The sequence below is a fragment of the Zea mays genome, chromosome 4 (assembly GCF_902167145.1).
Source record: "Zea mays cultivar B73 chromosome 4, Zm-B73-REFERENCE-NAM-5.0, whole genome shotgun sequence".
In the NCBI taxonomy this organism is placed as follows: domain Eukaryota; kingdom Viridiplantae; phylum Streptophyta; class Magnoliopsida; order Poales; family Poaceae; genus Zea; species Zea mays.
In genome coordinates this window covers 215,482,485-215,503,779 of record NC_050099.1, presented here as the reverse complement: position 1 = coordinate 215,503,779, position 21,295 = coordinate 215,482,485, and the positions used below count along the sequence as shown (strand labels likewise).

The 21,295-nt window shown below is 50.2% G+C and overlaps 1 protein-coding gene across 2 annotated transcripts in view; it reads right to left on the bottom strand.

The window, feature by feature from the left end:
• Positions 1-18,061, bottom strand: part of LOC103654587 (probable NAD kinase 2, chloroplastic) — a 29,745-nt gene extending 11,684 nt beyond the window's left edge. Inside the window, exons 1-6 of one of the 2 annotated variants that reach the window (XR_004857950.1) lie at positions 17,353-17,967; positions 15,080-16,966; positions 13,527-13,648; positions 13,306-13,447; positions 12,995-13,216; positions 8,293-8,618 (exon numbers count right to left, since the gene is read on the bottom strand). Coding sequence is in view for 1 of the 2 variants with exons in the window: in XM_008681429.3 (XP_008679651.1) it covers positions 8,544-8,618; positions 12,995-13,216; positions 13,306-13,447; positions 13,527-13,648; positions 15,080-16,966; positions 17,353-17,523 (2,619 nt within the window). In the remaining variant the exon portion in view is untranslated. Of the gene's footprint in view, positions 1-8,292; positions 8,619-12,994; positions 13,217-13,305; positions 13,448-13,526; positions 13,649-15,079; positions 16,967-17,352 lie in introns of both variants that reach the window. The other variant, XM_008681429.3, reaches the window with a different exon arrangement.
• Positions 18,062-21,295: the final 3,234 nt, after the last annotated feature.

Genomic DNA, 21,295 nt, shown 5'->3' with positions numbered 1-21,295 from the left:
CTTCTGTGATAAGTAACTCACGCTCGGATAAGCGATTCCGCTGACCGAACAAGTCTTAACGCTCGAAAACTTTTCTGCCAAAACGATTTTTCGTGCCTTCTCGACTATATCGATAACAGAATCCAACGGACGAGTAAGAGTACACGTAAGCGGCAAGGCCGACCGAGCCGAGGAACTCCTACGCCTCCGGGATACGGATACCTCACTCATCACCTTACGTGAGAAGTAACTCTCGCTCGGATAAACAATTATGTTACCGACAAACAAGTCCTGATACTCGAAACAAGGGGAAAAGAAACGCAGCTTTACAACACAACGACGGTATGTTTGGGCCTCGGCGGCCGCAAAAAACATACGCACACTACAGATAAATTGTTCCTGCAGGTTCAGACATCAATAGGGGGAGCAGCAGCACCCTCGGCGTCGACTCCACCTTCGGCGGAATCCGACCCAGCCTCGGACGGCGACACGGTCGGAGGATCTCCACCTCGAAGGAAGATGTCAGCATCGCGCCTGAGCCATCACCGCCAAGGTCTCCTCCAGGAACCCGGCCCAAGCAGACGGCTGGACCGGCCGCTCTGTAGCCTCAGCCAGCTGTCCCCCGAGGACACCGGCCCGGCTCATGGCCTCGGCAGCCCGACTCCAGGGTTGGTCCCACCAGTGGACGACATGGCCAGGTTCCAGCCGCCGCCGCTACACCTCCTCGGCCTGGGAAGTCACCTGCTCCTGGGCCGACGAAGTCTTCTTATCGAGCCAACTCCGCCTCTGTCTATGCTGACACCGCTGCCTCCGGCTCCGGCTCATCGCAGAGCGGCCGAGGGTTTTCTTTAACTGGTCAAGAGAAGCCTCGGGCGGCAAGGCCGACCGAGCCGAGGGACTCCTACGCCTCCGGGATACGGATACCTCACTCGTCACCTTCCGCACGAGGCAACTCACACTTGGTTAAGCGGTTCAGCTAGCCGACAGGCGAGTCCTAGTGCTCGAAATGAGGAAAAAACATGGCTTTACGCCCAAATACATACATGTTCAGGCCCCGACAGCCACAATGAACAGACACCGGCAGTCAAGGTGCCATTACAAACGGAACTCCGGTTCCACCCCCGCAGGTACGAACAACCCCCCACATTGGAGGGCCTGCGGGACGACAAAATCTCAAGTGGCTCGCCGCCGCCCACTCCGGCAGCAGCGACAACGACCTCCGCTCCGGGCGGCCAAACAGCAGCAGCGATGACCTCAGGGCAGACGCTGCTGCGATAAGGCCCTCGCCCACGTCCCCACTCGAGGAGCGAGGACAAGCTATCAAAGCCAAAGAGCCGAGGCCCGGAGCGCGAACGGCAGCGGCGATCTCGTCGGCGACGAGGACTTCTCCAGCCGCCACCACCTCAGCACCGACGACGGCCGCCGCCTGCCCGCCGGCAGATCCCCACTCAAGTCCTCCCGGACGGGCGAGCACCGACCTCCGCGCGAAGGTGTCGTGCCGGAGCAAGGGCAGGACAGCCCAAGAACACGAACGCCGCCCTAGCAGCGCGCGACGTCTTGGGCGGTCCCCTGATGCGCGCAGCGCAACAGCCGCCCGTATGGCGGGCAGATAGCCGCACTCCGCCCAGCGGTGGGAGGTGGCACCGGAAGCCGTGCCAGAGCCAGCTGAGCCAGCGAACCAGGCATGCTGGAGCTGACGACGCTTGCGGCCGCTCGGCCCCGCGTTGTCGAAGTCCGCCCCTTCCGCTAGGCCGGTGAGCGCCTTCTCCCCTGAATGCTGAAGGAGAAGGTGGCCCACGAACCCGTGCGGGAGGTAGAGCTCCGGCTCAGCTCGCCCTCCGCCCCAGCAAGGATGATGAAGATCCTTGAAGCTGAGGGCGGGGCAGAGGCCGCAGCCCGGCTCGCTTCTCCCCACCATCAAACTGGTGGTCACCGTCTTGGGTGACCATCGGCAAGGGGATGCAGCCGGGCTGCCTGATGAAAATCCTTGAAGCCGAGCGATGGCTGAAAGGTACCAACTTCCGCGAAGTTGCGTTCCTCCAACGACAGCAAGACGAAAGCAACACGGGCGCTCCCCATCCGGGGGCTCGGAAGGTGGAAGGACGCGATGCATGAGGGGAGTGCGAAGGCATGGCTGCCATCCAAGGGGGTCGCCCCCCCTTTTTAAAGGCGACTCTCCCCACTTGCGTCCTCAGCCGTCGCGGACTGAGTCTTCACCAACACGTTCCAAGGTCCTCCCCCTGCGACACGGGGGTTGGGTCCCACGTGTCATGCAAGCTGGCCCAGGACAGAAGAAGCCAAACCGCCGCGCGCGGAGCGCTTAACTGCCCAGCGATTACGAGCGCTCCTCCACTTTCGCCCAGACCAGCGGGTGAAAGGGCGGACCGCCATGCAGGCGGCATGCAACCGCACCAAGGGGGCGCACCCTTTCGACTTCGACGCGTCCAGCATGGAGGCCCAGGCCCACACGTCATGTAACCGACGCGCCGGTTACTACGTGCGAAAAACTGCACCGCCACTTGCGCCAGTACCGCGCCTTCTCGACTGCGGAACCGGTGCCCCGACTCGAGGCAACCCCGCGCATGGCCCAACAGTGTCAACCAGGCGCATCGGCCACGGGTCAGTCCGCCGCGGGAGAAGGCGCGACAGTCGATATGGCCAAAAGTGGGCCGGCAGTGATGGCGGCGGCAGGCGGGCGGAAGCAGCGGTCAAGTCGTCTGCAGGCTCACGTCCCCTCCTGGGACAGCGAGAGAACCCTCTCCCACGGCGTGAAGACGACGCGCCCGTGTTCCATTCCTCGAACGGCTCGCGCACGCACAACGGCTGCCCCGCCAACCACTCGTCCCGTCGCATTAACTCTGCGGCAGGGCAGGCGACACCTTTGGCTGGCGAAGCGGGCGACGCTTCACCTCCGCCATAATGACCGCGTCAAAAAAGGTACGTCACGTCGTTCAATTTCGTATCCTTTTCCTCTTCCCCTTTCTCTCTCTTGCTACAGGGACCGGGAAAGGGGATACTCCGAAAGGGATCCTTCTCCGCGAAGGAAGCGGGCCCCGAGCCCTCCTACTGATCAGAGGTTCGAAGGCTGGCCCTTCGGAAGGGTTCGACAGCCGCCTCAGGCCACTCGGGCTCCGCGCCCACTACTGATCAGAGGTTCGTAGGCTGGCCCCCGAAGGGTTCGACAGCCGCCTCAAAGCACGCAGAGCGAGGGATGACTCTGGGTACGTCCGATACATGGCCGAGGCTCGGGCTACGCTCCCGAGGTACCCTAGGACATTTCCGAGACCCGCAGGAGCGATTCTGTAACGGAATCCCATCAGAGGGAGGCATCGAGCCCTCGGACCCTATCAAACGGGACCGGGTCCGGCAAATCACCTGCAGGTACTTTTGGAGCGCGCCTCTGGGCCACTAGCCGACCCTTATCGAACGGGGCACGGGCGTCCACTCGGATCACCCGTTAGCAACTCACTGGAGACACCATGTTCGGCGCCCTCCGAGGGCAACATGGCGCTCTCCCCCCTCCTCCTTGCGGAAAGGCGACGAAGGGGCGTATGATAAAAGCCGAGTCAGTCCTTGACCGTCCTCTCGCTCTGTGCAGAGGCTCGGGGGCTGCTCTCGCAAACCCGGCTCCGGCCAAACCGTTGACAGCGTCAACATACCAGCCCGAGAACTTGGAACCTGACTATGCACCCGGGCAACGACCAGTTCACATGAGGGAACAACCAGACCGGCCGAGGCATCACGAAACACGCTAAGACCTCTGAGGAGTCAAACCACTCCTCCGAGGCCTCGGGGGCTACACCCGGCGGGTGCGCTCGCGCGCACCCACCGGAACGAAATACAACCGAGAAAGGCCTGATGGGCGACAAAAGCCTTGCAAAAAAAAAGTGCGATAATTAGGGGTACCCCCAAGACTCGCGCGCACCCTTGCAAAAAAGTGCGACAAAAGCCTCCAAGCGAGTACTAACACTCCCTTCGAGGCTCGGGGGCTACTGTCGGGGACCATAATTAGGGGTACCCCCAAGACTCTTAATCTCAGCTGGTAACCCCCATCAGCACAAAGCTGCAAAGGCCTGATGGGCGCGATTCCGGTCAAGGCTCCGTCCACTCAAGGGACACGATCTCGTCTCGCCCGAGCCCAGCCTCGGGCGGGAACAGTAGACCAAGGCAGATTCACGCCTCGCCCGAGGGTCTCCTCAAGCAACGGGCGCACCTTCGACTCGCCCGAGGCCCAGCTCGGGCAGGCTTCGCGGAGAAGCAACTTTGGCCAGATCGCCAAGCCAACCGACCGTATCGCAGGAGCAATCAATGCAAGGATCGTCTGACACCTTATCCTGACGCACGCTCCTCAGTCGACAAGGCCGCAGTGACCGCAGTCACTTCGCCGCTCCACTGACTGACCTGACAGGAAAACAGCGCCGCCTGCCCTGCTCCGACTGTTGTGCCACTCGCCAGAGTGAGGCCGACGGCAGCTAAGTCCAGCCTCGGGCGCCATAGGAAGCTCCGCCTCGCCCGACCCCAGGGCTCGGCCCCCGTCTCGGCCTCGGAAGACGGTCTCCGCCTCGCCCGACCCCAGGGCTCGGACACAGCCTCGACTCCAGAAGACGGTCTCCGCCTCGCCCGACCCCAGGGCTCGGACTCAACCTCGACCTCGGAAGACGGACTCGCCTAGCCCGACCCCAGGGCTCGGACTCAGCCTCGACTCCGGAAGACGGTCTCCGCCTCGCTCGACCCAGGGCTCAGACTCAGCCTCGACTCCGGAAGACGGTCTCCGCCTCGCCCGACCCCAGGGCTCGGACTCAGCCTCGACTCCGGAAGACGGTCTCCGCCTCGCCCGACCCCAGGGCTCGGACTCAGCCTCGACCTCGGAAGACGGACTCCGCCTCGCCCGACCCCAGGGCTCGGACTCAGCCTCGACCTCGGAGGAGTCACCGCCTCGCCCGACCTCGGGCTCGGACCGACCACGTCACAGGGGGGGCCATCATTACCCTACCCCTAGCTAGCTCAGACTACGGGGAACAAGACCGGCGTCCCATCTAGCTCGCCCCGGTAAAACAAGTAATGATGGCACCCCGCGTGCTCCATGATGACGGCGGTTCTCAGCCCCTTACGGAAGCAAGGAGACGTCAGCAAGGATCCGACAGCCCCGACAGCTGTGCTTCCTCCGACGGCCACGACGTCACATGAACAGGGCAGCAACACCTATCCGACAGCCACGACGGCATGTACATAGGGCTCTGGCTCCCCTTTGCTAGACACGTTAGCACATTGTTACACCCCCCATTGTACACCTGGTCCCTCTCCTTACATCTATAAAAGGAAGGTACAGGGCTCTCGTACGGGAAGGTGGCCGCGCGGGAGAACGGGCCAACGCACAAGGCTCGCGCTCTCTCTCTCTCTCTCCCTCGCGAACGCTTGTAACCCCCTACTGCAAGCGCATCCGCCCTGGGCGCAGGACAACACGAGGCCGCGGTTTCCCCTTACTGTCTTCCCCCTTGTGTTCCGTCTCGCGCCGACCCATCTGGGCTGGGACACGCAGCGACAATTTACTCGTCGGTCCAAGGACCCCCCGGGGTCGAAACGCCGACAACAGGTGCCCCAACATAGTTAGGTGTGCAACACACGCTTTAGCTCGGGCAGAAGTCAACCATCTTGTACAGGTGGCACGAGCGGCGAAGACTTCAATTGGGGGTCCAACTGAACGGCTTGAGCAGTCCCACATATAATACGTTATAAAGACGAGCACCTGCCTGAGGCTGAAGGTGATAGGCCACCCGCCAGACACGCTCTGCAGGATGCACCTACACGTGATGATAAACGGTAAGACTAGTTTGGTGAAGTACTTGGCAACAAGAAGATCATCGAAGAGTTCCTCGACCATAGGGATGGAGAGCCTGTCCTTGGGTGTCTTGTCATTTAGAGTGTGGTAGTGAATGCGGAACCTCCAAGAGCCCTCCACCTTCTTGACTACCAGCACCGGTGCCAAGAATGGAGAAGTGCTCGGCTCTAGGATGACAGTGCACTGTCGCTCAAGCTCATCCTTCTATATCTGCGGGTAGCAATAAGGGTGGATGCCCACCAAAGCGATGCCCAGCAGCAGGTGGATCCAATGATCATAGAGTCGCACCAGTGGCAGCCCACGAGGCTCATCAAAGATCGTGTTGTACTGCTGGAGTAGGCAGTCCAGCAACGACTGCTGGTGATCGTCAGCAATGGAGCGTTGCACCGGTGGTGTGTTGTCGCAAGGGGATTCCACACCCTTCTAGAGGATGCGGCAGGCACCTCTCTAGATGCCATGCAGAGGGCCTCAAAGTCCCACAGAATGGGTCCCATGGTTCAGAGGTAGTCGATGCCGAAGACAAGGTTGAACCCACCTAGGTCGATGTTGAAGCAATTGATGGTGAACTCCTCCTGATCGATTTGCACGGTGACATTGCGTGCCATACCCTCACAGGGAACACGGTCACCATTGGACACCATGACTCACGTGGTGGGGTTGTTCGTCGTTGCTAATCTGATGCGGTGCATGACCCCAGCATTGATGAAATTGTGGATCGAGTTGTTGTCCAGGAGGGCAAGGAGCTGGTGACCGTAGATGCAGGTGTGGAGGTGCATGGTGTCCTTGATGCATATGCTGGTGATGGCGTGGAGGGAGATGACTGGGGCGTCAGGGCCATCATCTAGGGCCACCTCGGTGCCCACGTCCTCGGGTGTAGTCAGCGACCTCAAGATAGAACAAATGTTGGCACTTATGGCCCCACACATATGGTTCATCACAATTCTAACACAACCCTTGACGAGGCGCTCGGTCATCTCGACCGGTGTGAGGCGACAAACCTGTCACGAGGGAGCATGTAGGGCCACCATTGGAGGTGGTGCAAGCAGCAAAGGCACGATCGCGACCGCAGCAATTGCGTATTGTGGGGCCGGTAGCACCAAAGACGGGTGCTAGGGAGGTCGGGCGACTCATGGCTGACATAGTGGTCATGGCAGCGCTCGTAGGCCTACACTAGGTGCATGGTCATCTGCTGATCCTATCGTGCTCAGAGCTCGACGTCGACCTGAATGTGCTCCGAAAGACCCCAACGAAGAGGTTGATCTTTTAGATCGACAGAAGATTCGACGTGTGGCACATCAGTGCGTTGAAGCGCTCTTGGTATCCTAGGCCATGGAGTGGAATGGGAGCCTCGCTAGTTTGGCGAGACTATTGCTGCGGATGGTTGGGCCAAACCGCAGATGGCAAAAATCCTTGAATCGCTCCCACGATGACATGCCCCCTCATCTTGCTCCATGGCAGAGTACCAAGTACCATGTCGGGGTCGTGCCCGTGAGGTTGTAGGAAACAAGCCAAACCCAATCCGAGGTGAGTGTACGATGCCCATAGAATAACTACTCATAATGGTTGAGCCATAGAAATCAAGCTTGCTGAAATAGAGAACGCCCAAACCAGCAGATGCTCGGGCAACGTCTATAGTTGAGGGTGCCCACACAGATGAGAAAAGCAGCCACTGCAGAAACATTGGTGCGGGTTCTAGCGGATGGGAAGGGGTACGGACAGGGTAGGGGTGGCTATTGCGATGTGCAAAAGGGTGGCAAGCAGCACGACGAGCAGGGTGTGGAGGGCAGCATAGTGGTTATGGTGGAGAAGGAAGGGAACATTGTTGCCCCGTACCCCAACATATCGTAAGGAAAATCTTGAGACAAGGCTCCTACAGTGGAGGAAACATGTTGGTGATCTAGTGACAATATGCGGATGGGGAGATTGGCCACTAACAACGCTATGTCTGCCAAGGCATTCGTGGTAGCATCAATGGCCGGTGGTGGTGGAATTGGCAGCTGCTTCTCGAAGTCATCGTCACCCGACATCTCTGATACCAGATTGATAGAATTTGAAATCCTACTATGACTCGTAAGTTGTATGTATAGGAGTAGGAGATCGATGGCCGGGGCGTGAACCCCCGACGGCACACAGGAGCTATGGTCGCGCACAAGGAACAGACAAGCAAGAAAGAAGCATGGGAGATGGCCCTTGTGGCCAAGCAAGATAATTGTCTTGCATACCTTCAAATAGTTATATTGTCTCTATATTTATAGTCCCTATAGGACTTGACTCCCAAGCAAACTAGAGGAGGAATCCTTATAGATTTGGACTCTCATTTCCCAACAAACCAATCCTATTTCGTAAACCAACTCAATCTTAGCTCTAAGAAATCTCTATTTTAACTCTTCCCTAAACTGGACTCATGCGCTATACTACGCGCTATAGTATCTGCGGGGTACTGTTCTTGTCGGGTTGGGCTTAGGGCACCTTACAGTTTCAGTCCCCGAGGCACCTTTGCGCCATGTGGCACCTCTTGCCCCAGCCCAATGGGACGCCTTCTCGGACCCTGAGGTTCCTCTTGTCCTAGCCCCCACTGGCATCAGCCCTCAGGTCCACTAGTTATAACAATCCTTTTGAAAAGCATTTGAAGAAACAGGTCACAGGTGTCATCACACAGGAAAATGTACTTTCCCATGTCATGATAGGGTTTAATAATGATTATAACTGGTAAGAATTAACCTACCATTGATCCCCCTGCTGCAGTAGAATATGCTGTGCTGCCAGTTGGTGTTGCAACTATCACCCCGTCAGCTTGCACCTATATATATTTTTGAGTTAGGAAAGTTATGGAATGTTCAAACAACAATATATTGAATTTATCCATTAATACTTGAACTGAACAGAATAATACAATATTCAGGGTAGGAGGGTTAACTGTAGCAGGCTGGTTCAAAGTGTATCTACATTAATATTCCAACAATTAGGTGGCAGCAAACAGTTCACGCAATCGATATATTATGCAAGAAAGCAAGTAGTAACTAATCACATCTAATTTGGAGAAAACTTGAAAGTTGGAACACAAAGTCAATACAGATATCGTTTATCATCGAACAATATTTTGAGAAAACAATCATATGAACAGTAATAGGAAAAAGGTAATTATGGCTTCTATAGTTCAATGCAGTAGAATTTTTGAGAAAACAATCATATGAACAATATTTTGAGAAAACAATCATATGAACTACGCCTATGTTGTCTCAGCATATGTTGGCGCAGCATAGCCTGGTCCCAAGTCCAGGTACAAGGAAGAGGGTTGCATTAGGCGTGGCGAGCCAACTATAAAAACTTAGCCACTCAAAAGGGAGATGAAACCCAATAGAAAACCGTTGGGGTGTAACCCTCTTAGCGACGCGCCATATCGGAACCCGGGTATGGTGTTAAATGGGCAAGGGCCGAGACGCCACCCCCTTGGTGGCGCGCTGTGTCGTGATCTGAATGCGGTGTCAAGTGAGCAAGGATCGGGTCGTCGCTTTCTTAGTGGCGCGCTACATCGGCGCGCGGGTGTAGTGACAAATGTGCAAGGGTCTTCGCATCTGTCTCAACGGGTGCGAGGGGTAAGGAAGCTAGTTGAGCCGACTAGGATCCGTGTAGGTAGTTGAAACGTAGGGTCCCTTACAGGTAAGCTAAGAGAGTTAGTCGATGCAGCGAGAAGGAGGTGTGTTAGTATCCTATGTGTCCAGGAGACAAAATGGAAAGGGCAAAAGACGAAGGAGGTGGAGAACACTGGTTTCAAACTTTGGTACTCAGGAACAGTGGCAAACAAAAATGGAGTAGGTATCCTGATTGATAAGACCCTCAAGGATGGAGTGGTGGACGTCAAAAGGCAGGGAGATAGGATTATCCTAGTCAAACTAGTTTTGGGATGTAGTCTTGAACATTATAAGTGCATATGCCCCTCATGTTAGTCTCAGTGAGAGCGAGAAGAGGAAGTTCTGGGAAGACTTAGATGGCATGGTTAGAGCGGTACCCACCAATGAGAAGCTTTTCATAGGAGATCTCAATGGTCATGTAGGTTCAACAAATGTAGTTATGAGCTGGCTCATGGAGGTTTTGGGTATGGTAGTAGGAATCAAGGAGAGGATATTTAGACTTTGTTGTAGCCTACAACCTAGTGATAGCCAACACTTTCTTCAGAAAGAGAGATTCTCATTCGTGACTTTTAGCAATGGCCATCGTTCGAGCCAGATCGACTTCATGCTCACAAGGAGAGAAGATAAACAAGCTTGTTTGGATTGTAAGGTGGTACCTGGAGAGAGTGTTGTGCCCCAACATAATCTTGTGGTGGCTGACTTTCGTTTTCGGATCAGTACCCATAGGGTTAAACAGGCCAAAATTGCGAGGACAAAGTGGTGGAAACTCAAAGGGGAGACATCCGAAGTTTTTAGGGAAAGAGTTTTGTGGAGGGCACTTGGTCCGAAGAAGAAGATGCAAACATCATGTGGGTGAAGATAGCAACTTGTATTAGGAAGGTAGCGTCAGAGGTGTTTGGAGTGACCAAAGGGAGCAGCGGTGAATCTAAGGATACTTGGTGGTGGACCGAGGATATTCAAAAGGCAATAAAGGAGAAGAAAGAATGTTACAGGAGCTTGTTCCATGACAGGAGCGCGGTCAACATAGAGAGGTATAAGGTGGCAAAAAAGACTGCAAAGCGAGCTGTGAGTGAGGCAAAGGGTCGAGCCTATGATGATCTTTACCGAAGACTAAGTACAAAGGAAGGGGAGAAAGATGTCTATAAGATAGCTAGGATTCGGGAAAGGAAGAAGAGGGACCTCAACCAAGTTAAATGCATTAAGGATGAGATGGATCAACTCTTGGTGAAAGGACAAGACATCAAACAGAGGTGGCAGAGCTATTTTGACATTCTTTTCAATGGGGAGAATGGGACTATGGACATCCAATTGGATGACTCCTTCGATGATTTAAATAGATGTTTTGTTCGCAGGATCCAAGAATCAGAGGTCAAAGAAGCTTTAGGTAGTGTTTGGTTGAAGAGCCAAGTAGAACGGAGCCGTTCTGTCCCAGTTTTGTTGGTGTTTGGTTACAAAGTAACTAGAACGAAGTGGCTCCAATTAGGGAATATTCTCCTCAGATCCGGAACCATCCCAGTCCAAAAAATCAATGGGACGGAGCCGCTCCGTTTCCAGCCCGCTCGCACAGCTCGCCCTCCCATCCGTGCGCAGCAGCTCGCGCGCCTCCCTCTGCAACCAAACAAAAAAACAGAGCCGCTCTGTTCCAGTTCACTCTGCAACCAAACAAAAAATAGAGACGCTCCGTTCCAGCTTACCAAACACAGAACAGAGCAGCTCCGTTCCTAGAATCAGGGATGGAACGGCTCCGTTCTACTTGGCTCCTCAACCAAACACTACCTTAAAGAGGATGAAAGGGGGCAAAGCGATGGGCCCGGATGGTATCCCAATAGAGGTGTGGAAATGCTTTGGGGATAGTGCTATCGTTTGGCTAACCAAGTTGTTCAACCATATTTTTCGATCAAACAAGATGCCCGATGAGTGGAGGAGTACATTTGTATCAATCTTCAAGAACAAGGGAGATATTCAAAGTTGTACCAACTATCGAGGGATTAAGCTCATGAGCCACACTATGAAGCTATGGGAGAGAGTTATTGAGCATCGCCTAAGAGGAATGACGCATATCACCATGAACCAATTTGGATTCATGCCTGGAAGGTCAGCCATGGAAGCAATTTTCTTAATAAGGCAGGTCATGGAGCGATATAAGGAGCAGAAGGACTTGCACATGGTGTTTATCGACTTGGAAAAGGCCTATGATAAAATAACTAGGAATCTCATGTGGTGGGCATTGGATAAGCATAAAGTCCCAACAAAGTATGTTACACTCATCAAGGACATGTATGACAAGGTTGTGACTAGCGTCCGAACAACTGATGGTGATACAAATGTTTTCCCGATTAACATAGGACTACATCAAGGTTCAGTTTTGAGCCCTTATCTATTTGCCTTAGTGATAGATGAGGTCACGAGGGATATACAAGGAGATATCTCTTGGTGTATGCTTTTCGCTGACGATATAGTTCTAGTAGATGAAAGTCGGGAAGGAGTAAATAGAAAGCTAGAGTTATGACGTCAGACCCTAGAGTCAAAAGGATTTAGAATTAGCAGGACCAAAACCGAATATATGAGATGTGACTTTGGTACTACAATTAGTGAGGATGGAGATGTAAGTTTGGGAGGCTAGGTAGTACCAAAGGACACCTTCCATGGGATCGATGCTTCAGAGAGATGGTGATATTGATGAAGATGTTAGCCATAGAATCAAAACGAGGTGGATGAAATGGCGTCAAGCATCGGGAGTCCTATACGACAAGAGAGTGCCACAGAAGTTGAAAGGCAAGTTCTACATGACAGCGATTAGGCCTGCTATGTTATATATGGGGCTGAGTGTTGGCCTACTAAGAGACGACATATCCAACAACTAAGTGTCGCAGAGATGCGTATGTTGCGTGGATATGTGGGCACACAAGATTGGACCGAGTGAGAAACGATGACATACGCGATCGGCTAGGAGTAGCGCCAATTGAAGAAAAGCTTATTCAACACCGGTTGAGATGGTTTGGGCATGTCCACCAGAGACCCCCAGAGGCACCGGTGCATAGAGGCATCATAAGACGGGACAATAATATGAAGAGAGGTAGAGGTCGACCAAACTTGACATGGGAGGAGGCAATCAAAAGGACTTGAAGGAATGGAATATCCCAATGGAGTTGTGTTTCGATAGAAGTGCTTGGAAAGAAACTATCCACATGCCCGATGCCCGAACCGTGATTAGACATTTTTTCCTTTTAGTGCTATCAAAAGTTTTTTCCCCTTTCTCTCTCTTTCTCCTTTTGGTGAAATCTTGTTGGGTTCCAACTCTAGCCTACCCCAACTTGCTTGTGACTAAAAGGCTATGTTGTTGTTGTATAATTCAATGCAGCTGTTGAGTCAGTCAAACATAATACAGTTGAGAAAAAAAAGCCTAACTTTATGAGTCCAGCTATTGAATTAGAAAGCAGAAATATATAAAAGAAAACATTAGATACACAGTGGCATGACGTCACCAAGTGACAAGATGCGAAGAGACAGATACAACTTTTTTCTAGGACTTCCCGAATCATACCTTAGTGATAAGGTGGTTATGCTCATAACACTCAATTTTTGATAGGTATGGATTGGAACCTCGATCAACAACAACTTCATTCAGCACATCAAACACTTTACCAGGCATTGATTTTCCTTTGCGAAAGATCTCACATCTTAGACGCATTCTAAGAGTTATATAAATTCCAAGTGTGTTGTTCCCATGGATTAAATCTCTCAAATCTTGTCTGAAACCTTCGAACTGAGGTAAATAAAATGATAATATGCTTAGTTTCGACACAAAAAACAGTTTAATCTGGTAAATTCTCTCTCAGGAATAGTAAAACTTACATTATGTGAAGTTAAGAACCCAAGAGATCCGAGATTGAAGGAGACAACAGGTGGTACAGAAGTTCTAAATAAGTTTGATGCATGCAAAATGAGTCCATCACCACCCAAGCATGTAACAAAATCAATTCGCTCATGAAGGTCACTGATTTTAACATAAAGCACTGTTAGTAAAAAGTAATATGAAAATATATCCACCATAAAAACAAATGCTTAATTTGTACCTGGTATCTTGAGTATAGAAGGTTTGCACAAAACCATAACCTGGAATTCTAGCAAATGTATCATGAACATCAGGTTCCACAAGAACATTCATCTTTTCTTGATGATGCAGAAATGAAGCAACCTGAGAAGGAAATGATTGAAGTTTAGCATGCCAACTGCCATGCATCTTGCTGAACAAAAAATAGAACTACTATGTAAGAACATGAATTGAGTAGACAGAAGTGACTATTTGAATTAAACTAAGACCAGCTTCAACATTTTTAAAGATATGTTGCCAAAATTCAAGCACTGAAATCTTTATCGGTTGCTTAACCACAGTTCGAAAATCACACCAAAGTTTAGCCCTACATGAAATGAGATCCACCATTTAATCCACCTCAATAGAACAGGTTATGGTATCAAATCAATGCGATAACCAGCCAATATCCCCGTTCGTGTGTCCCAGAACTTCATACAATTCTTTTAGCCTTAAAGTGAGGCCTTTAATTGGCAATTGTTAATCGACCAAAATCTTTCAATAAAAGAACTTTAAACTATGCAAGAAACGACACATATATGTTCACTAACTATCGGGAGCGAGTCCTCGCTGAAGGTCCTCAGAGCTGACAAATACAAGTTGTTTTCAAGTTCCATTTTAGGGATATCAAATCAAGCTTCAGGAGAAGGCTGTTACAGGCTGAAGGATGAAGCCAAAACTTCAATTGGGCGAGCCAGATGAAGCGTCCTGACGTGCAGACGAAGGAGGATAGAAGAGACGTATACGACACGTCTTGTAGGAGAAAAGTCAAGTGTGCATCAACGGGTTTTTTATAACATGTCTATAGGAAACGAAGGTGGTTATGAAATTTCATACGAAGTTGTACATCATCGTGCCCCTCTAAATAGGTGTACAATGACGATGCAAAGAGGGACTTTCTCACTGTTCACATGCTCCCGCGGCGCTCGGAACGCTCCTCCTCCGAGGTTGTTTAAGTGTTTCTACCTTCAGACGCCTTGTGTGCCTCGAAGGTAACATGTTGAAATTATTTGTAATCATGAAGATGGCAATAAAAGATGGTAAACAAGTTTCATGACTTTTCTACATACACACTTTGTCTATCATGACAGTCATACTTATCAGACCTTCTCCCCATGTCTCCCCTCTCCTCATGAGTGAACAAGGGGAGAAGGTACTATCGATTTGATTGTGTTGCCCTGTTATGGTTTCTCGCAGAAACTCAAGCATGTGACTAACACTAACTAATTGTCTGACAGATAGTCCTTAGATCTCTATTAGTCTATTCTATTAATCTATTTTTCCACAATTGACCACAAAATACTTATGTACTCAGTAGCAGAAAAACAACAAAGTACCTCCAGAACATGAGACCATTTTCACATACGAATTTCTCAAGTAGCATATTCATTATATATGTCAAAGACCCTAAAGCTTCCTTGAGATGAGTAATCCATTGATACCAGATACAAGAAATGAATACAACCTGTGTGGGTTTCTGAAGAATCAAGGAAAGAAAAACAATATATATGCTCTAAATGGAAATTTGGCATTCACCTCTTTAGCTTCTTCCATGAGCTCATCTCCTAATTTCTTCAAAAGTAAGACAGTCTTTGGAGGTGATTTCCACATAAGCATCTGTTGCTGGGTACTAGGATGCGTAAAAGCCAGAGATGATTCTGTTACTTTTTCTCTAGTACAAGAAAATCCATCAGTACGTACTAGAAACATCTCTGCTTTTCTTCTTGACTGGAGTCTAACAACACCAGTTGCAGATGCACACATATTTCTATCAACATTATCTGATTTGTTTCTCTCAAGATAAGGGGTACTATTCTTTTCAGCAGATTCTTGTGATCCAACCTGAACCTTTCTATTAGAACTGTTGGCAGATGCTCTAGTGTCAATAGTGGCAACTGAAACTTCCCTTTCCTTTTCCTCAATTAATGAGGCTTCATTGTTTGAAGGTTTTCCATCAGTGATACCTGAAGCAACTGATAGAATATAATCACTGTCAAATGATTTTCCATTTGAACTTCTGAGAACTGCAAACTCTGCTGCTTCATAGTCATTGGTTCCACTACGCTCCGTGCAGAGATTTTGTTTTCTCCTTATAACCAAGCTACTTGATCGTCTCCTAGAGTTCAGAACAGATTTTGGATAAACTGTTTTGCTTCTAAAAAACTTGGTCATCTCTTTTCTAGAGAAAACATCGCAAGTAGGAAATTGTGCTTTAAGGGGGTTACTCTCCAGTTTAAAGTTTGACAAGAGTTCTGCCACGGTGTCAGGCATTTCACCTTGTTGAGTGCTTTGATCATTACAAAGGGCATTAGTGACCTCCAGATTATGACGAGCTGTATCTATGTCTATCTCACTTGATTCCCCATTGTTCATGGTCCTATCAGATTCTGTTATCATACCATTTTCAGCTCCATTCGGAGAGGAACTTGGTATGCCAGTGTGCTGCATGGTCTTGTGATTTGTCAGGATGTTACCATTCCCATTTAGAGAGTGATTTTGGACAGCCAATCTCTCTGAACGAGTAACATACTGTTTCCATCTTGAGACCATTGCAGACGTCCTAGAAACACCTTCTTTGCTGTAGAGATAAATGGGCTTCTTTGCGCCATCTGACACAAGAGCTGCAAATTGCTGAACCTGTTCAGCTGATGGTGCAGTTCCAATCTCAACTGGCATATTCACCACCTCTATCTTCCCAGATGAGACAGCTTCCTGAACTGCTGAAAGGTACAAATCATCTTTAACATCTTCTTCCCGGAGATCAACAATAGTTTTGAATCCCTTTCCAAGTAGCCATGCCAGTCCCTCCTCACTGACTTGTCCTCCCCTCCAAAATGCAACCTCTAGCTCATCCATTCCTGAATCATCTGACACAATCGAAAGGTACACTGGAAACCAATTTGCAAACAATGTCGGACATGGATAACCATCAGCCCTCGGGAAACCTGCATCATAACAAGTGTTCTTTAATCTCTGCAGCTTCCTCCATATGTCCAACCCCCTAGGTTCACTTGGCACAAGGTAGCTTGCAAGCGCCACCTGCATACTCTCACAGCAACGCTTCATGTCTCCACGGAACAAGGCGAGCGGTGGGATCCTATCAGCAGTGCTGTCCTCAGATCCCTGGAAGGCACTTGCAACACCTGATCTCCCTGAGAGCACCTCATTCCTTCCCCGGTTCAGCAACGCCAGCATGCAGCCAAGGACGGCAGCAACCTTGTCTTCCAGCACCGGCAGATCCTCTGATTCAACATCATAGCGTACAGGGCACTCTCCTGTCTCTGGATCACAGAGTGCTGACATGACTGCAGTATGGAGCTGCTCGGCAGCACGGAATATGCGGCAGTAGGCCTCAATCTCTGCGATGTCACCTGGCACCGGACCGATCCACAACAACTGGGAGAGGTCCCTTGTGTGAAAATTCTACAAAAAACCATTTGATCCATCAAATACAGCATCATCGTCTCAATCATGACAAATGGAAGTAGGAACATATTCAATACAAAATTGACATGGAGCTATCGATGCAAGCGAACAACAAAGCAAATACAAGCTCCTGTCTAGCATCATATCGCACTGCAGGACAAAACTTCCCCCAAGAATCAGGATAAACTACTTGATGAGCAAGTACAGGACAACAGCCATATTTCCTACAGAACTACGACAGCTACTAATGAATGGTGTCGAATTAGAGGCTGCCAAAACCCCAGAAGCGCGTTCGGAGCTGCTGCCTAACAGTTCGACGAATTGCTCCTTGCTCCCCAACTGTGCGGCCAAACGGTCAAAAACGGGGAAGGAGGCCAACCAACCTGAGAATCGAGCCCGATCCGGGAACCGAAGGATGAGGCCCGCGCGGAGACGCCATGGCGCACCGCCCCAACCGCCGCCGATCGCCACAACCACCTGCCGGCGACTCGCACCCCAGCGACAGACGCAACCGGGAGCTTGGCGGGCCCGTGGGGCGCGCAGAAGTCGAGCATCAAGCCAAGCGCGGCGTGCTCACGCGGCGCCGGCGGCGGGGAGGAGGGGTCAGGGCCAAGAAAGACCGGAGCTTTGCGCGGGGGCAGCTACGAGCTTTCCTCAAGGAAGCGCGGCGGCGTCGCTGTCGAGGAGTATGTTGTCCCGGTGAGCGCCCCGATGGCATCCACAGGAAGGGGAAGCGAGGGCCTAGAGATCAGAATTGACTGGATTGTCACAGTTGGTTCGTGAAAAAAGCCGTGGCGTTTGAGGGAGGAGCAATGGCATGTCGAAAACAAGGGGTGAAATGGAAAACACAATAAACACGGTACACGAAAAAGGTTCGGAAACAAATATGGCTGGAAAAAGGGGAGACGGAGAAAAGAGGTGAAAATGGAACCATGAGATCTTCTTTTTCTGAAATTGACGTTCTTGGACGGTTGCTAAACGGATGAGGTTTGAGTCATGTCAATACTAATTGTGGACTGTTGGGGGTCTTTTTCTATATCGAAGATCCTTAAGGAGAAATTATTTGTATGCAATAATACTAAATACTGAATCTACAATAAACATGTGTAAAGCGCCAAAGAATGCAACTTCCGTATAAGGTGGTTACGAAGGTCAAAACACGATGTTGAGCCGAAAAGGAAAAGACTAGTTAATCTCTGATGTTTTATATTAGAATTTTGTGTATATATCAGGGTCATAAACGTACTTTTGCTTGGACTGCGTCCCTTACTATAAATAGATGAACAGTATCTCATATTGTTCACGTCAGAATTAAGATTGCTTCTCATTTTCTCCTTAGAGCAAGCCGAATCTATCAATGTAATAAACATATATATAAATATACATATCTTATATCACTTTGATAATATACGATATAAAACTTCAATGTTATTTAATGTTTAATGTGATATAAATAATTATTATAAGGTTACATTTGAAAATACATTTTTGTATTTGTGAATGATGAAGACTTGTTCTTCGTAACCTTCGTTCGAGAATCATCAAACCCAAAAGGATTTGATGCTTCGAAGGACAAAGGTCTTTTTTATATAATATTTATATTGCCTTGTTTTATTATTTAGCAATCATAAACAAGAGACCAGCATTGTTGTCCACCTCCACTGAACTCACTTCAACGACCACGACAATGGCTTCGCAAGGTGATCAAGCTGCGTCAACTTCGGCCACGAAGCTAGTGTTCCCAATCACAGGTGGTTCAAGCTCCGAACCAGCCAATAAGAAGCAAAAGAAGGAAGCACAGATAATAGTACAACATGTTGGAGTACAAGTGAAAGGGAAATGTGTCCTTGGGCCATTTCTAAGTGTTTTGGTGATTTAGTGTCCAACACAAGTGCCTAAATGTCAAATGGTGGACAAAGTACAAATCAAGTATAAAGGTATGTTTCTCAGACTTAGTACATTATTTTAGAGACTAATGCATTGTGTCTAAGTGCTGGAAACAGGAGAAATCGAATTGGAGAAGAGATGGCCTTGTTCAGCCAAAGCCAGCTCTGTCTGGGTGCACCGGACAGTGTCCGGTGCGCCAGACTGGCTCAGGCGAACTTGCTGCTCTCGGGAAGAAATTAACGGCGTACGACTATAATTTACCGGACTGTCCGGTGTGCACCGGACAGTGTCCGGTGAGCCAACGGTCGCCGGGCCAACGGTCGCCGGGCCAACGGTCGGCCGCTTAATCCGGGCGCGACGCGTGGCCGAGCCAACGGCTAGAAGGGGGCACCGGACTGTCTGGTGTGCACCAGACAGTGTCCGGTGCGCCAACGGCTCCAAGGCGCCAACGGTCGGCTTCGCCAAATAAGGAAAGAGATTCGCACCGGACAGTGTCCGGTGGTGCACCGGACTGTCCGGTGCGCCAGGCGACAGAAGGCAAGAATTGCCTTCCCAGATTGCTCTCAACGGCTCCTAGCTGCCTTGGGGCTATAAAAGGGACCCCTAGGCGCATGGAGGAGATACACCAAGCATTCCTAAGTACTAAGACATCAATTCCGCGATCTTGATTCCTTGCGATAACAATTAGAGCTCTAGTTGAGTTGTGAACTCATTGAGTCCTGTTGTGAGCTCTTGTTGCGACTTGTGTGAGTGGTGTTGTTGTGATTTCTTGTCTTGAGTGTGTTGCTCATCCCTCCCTTACTCTGTGCTTCTTTGTGAATTTCAAGTGTAAGGGCGAGAGGCTCCAAAGTGTGGAGATTCCTCGCAAACGGGATATAGTAAAGCAAGCAAAACACCGTGGTATTCAAGTGAGTCTTTGGACCGCTTGAGAGGGGTTGCTTGCAACCCTCGTCCGTCGGGACGCCACAACGTGGAGTAGGCAAGCGTTGGTCTTGGCCGAACCACGGGATAAACCACTGTGCCATCTCTGTGATTGATCTCTTGTGGTTATTGTGTTTTGTTGAGACTCCTCTCTAGCCACTTGGCATTATTGTACTAACGCCTAATCAAGTTTTTGTGGATTAAGTTTCAAGTTTCACAGGATCACCTATTCACCCCCCGTCTAGGTGCTCTCAATTGGTATCGGAGCCGTTCTCTTCAAGAAAGGGACTAATCGCCCGAAGAGATGGATTCTAAGGGAAAGGGGATTGTGATCAACGATAAGGAGAAGGAGTCCTTCGTCAACGAGCCGAAGGATGACAAGCCTACCGACTCAGGCTCGGGCCACAAACGCAAAGATGGGAAGAAGAAGAAGACAAGACGCATCAAGGAGATCGTCTACTACGACGACAGCGATGAGTCCACCTCTTCCCAAAAGGACAACGACGACAACGACTACGACAAAAGAAAGACGGTTAATTCGAACTTTTCTTTCGATTACTCTCGTATTCCGCATAGCTCAAATGCACATTTGCTTTCCATCCCTCTTGGCAAACCTCCACACTTTGATGGGGAGGACTACGGATTTTGGAGTCACAAGATGCGTAGTCACCTGTTCTCTCTCCATCCAAGTATATGGGAGATTGTTGAGAATGGAATGAAATTTGATAGCTCGGATAGTCCTATATTTATTAATGAACAGATTCATAAAAATGCACAAGCTACTACTGTGTTGTTAGCCTCTTTGTGCAGGGACGAGTACCATAAGGTGAGCGGCTTGGACAATGCCAAGCAGATCTGGGACACCCTCAAGATCTCTCATGAGGGGAACGACGTCACCTTACTCACCAAGATGGAGTTGGTAGAGGGCGAGCTCGGGAGATTTGCAATGATAAGGGGCGAGGAGCCAACCCAAACATACAACCGGCTCAAGACCCTCATCAACAAAATAAGGAGCTACGGAAGCACGCGATGGACGGACCACGACGTCGTTCGCCTAATGCTAAGGTCCTTTACTGTACTTGATCCACATCTGGTGAACAATATTCGTGAAAATCCTAGGTACACCAAGATGTCGCCCGAAGAAGTTCTTGGGAAGTTCGTGAGCGGGCGAATGATGATCAAGGAGGCGAGATACGTGGACGATGCATTGAATGGTCAAATCAATGAGCCTCAACCCTTTGCTCTTAAAGCAACAAGAAGCAAGGAAGCGCTACCTAGCAAGGTGGCACAAGTTGAGGCGGCAGGGCTAAATGATGAAGAGATGGCTCTCATCATCAAGCGCTTCAAGATGGCGCTAAAGGGTCACAAGGGACAGCCAAGCAAGACCAAGACAAAGGGGAAGCGCTCATGCTTCAAGTGTGGTAAGATTGGTCATTTTATTGCTAACTGCCCCGATAATGATAGTGACCAGGAACAGGGGAACAAGAGGGAGAAGAAGAAGGCATACAAAAAGGCTAA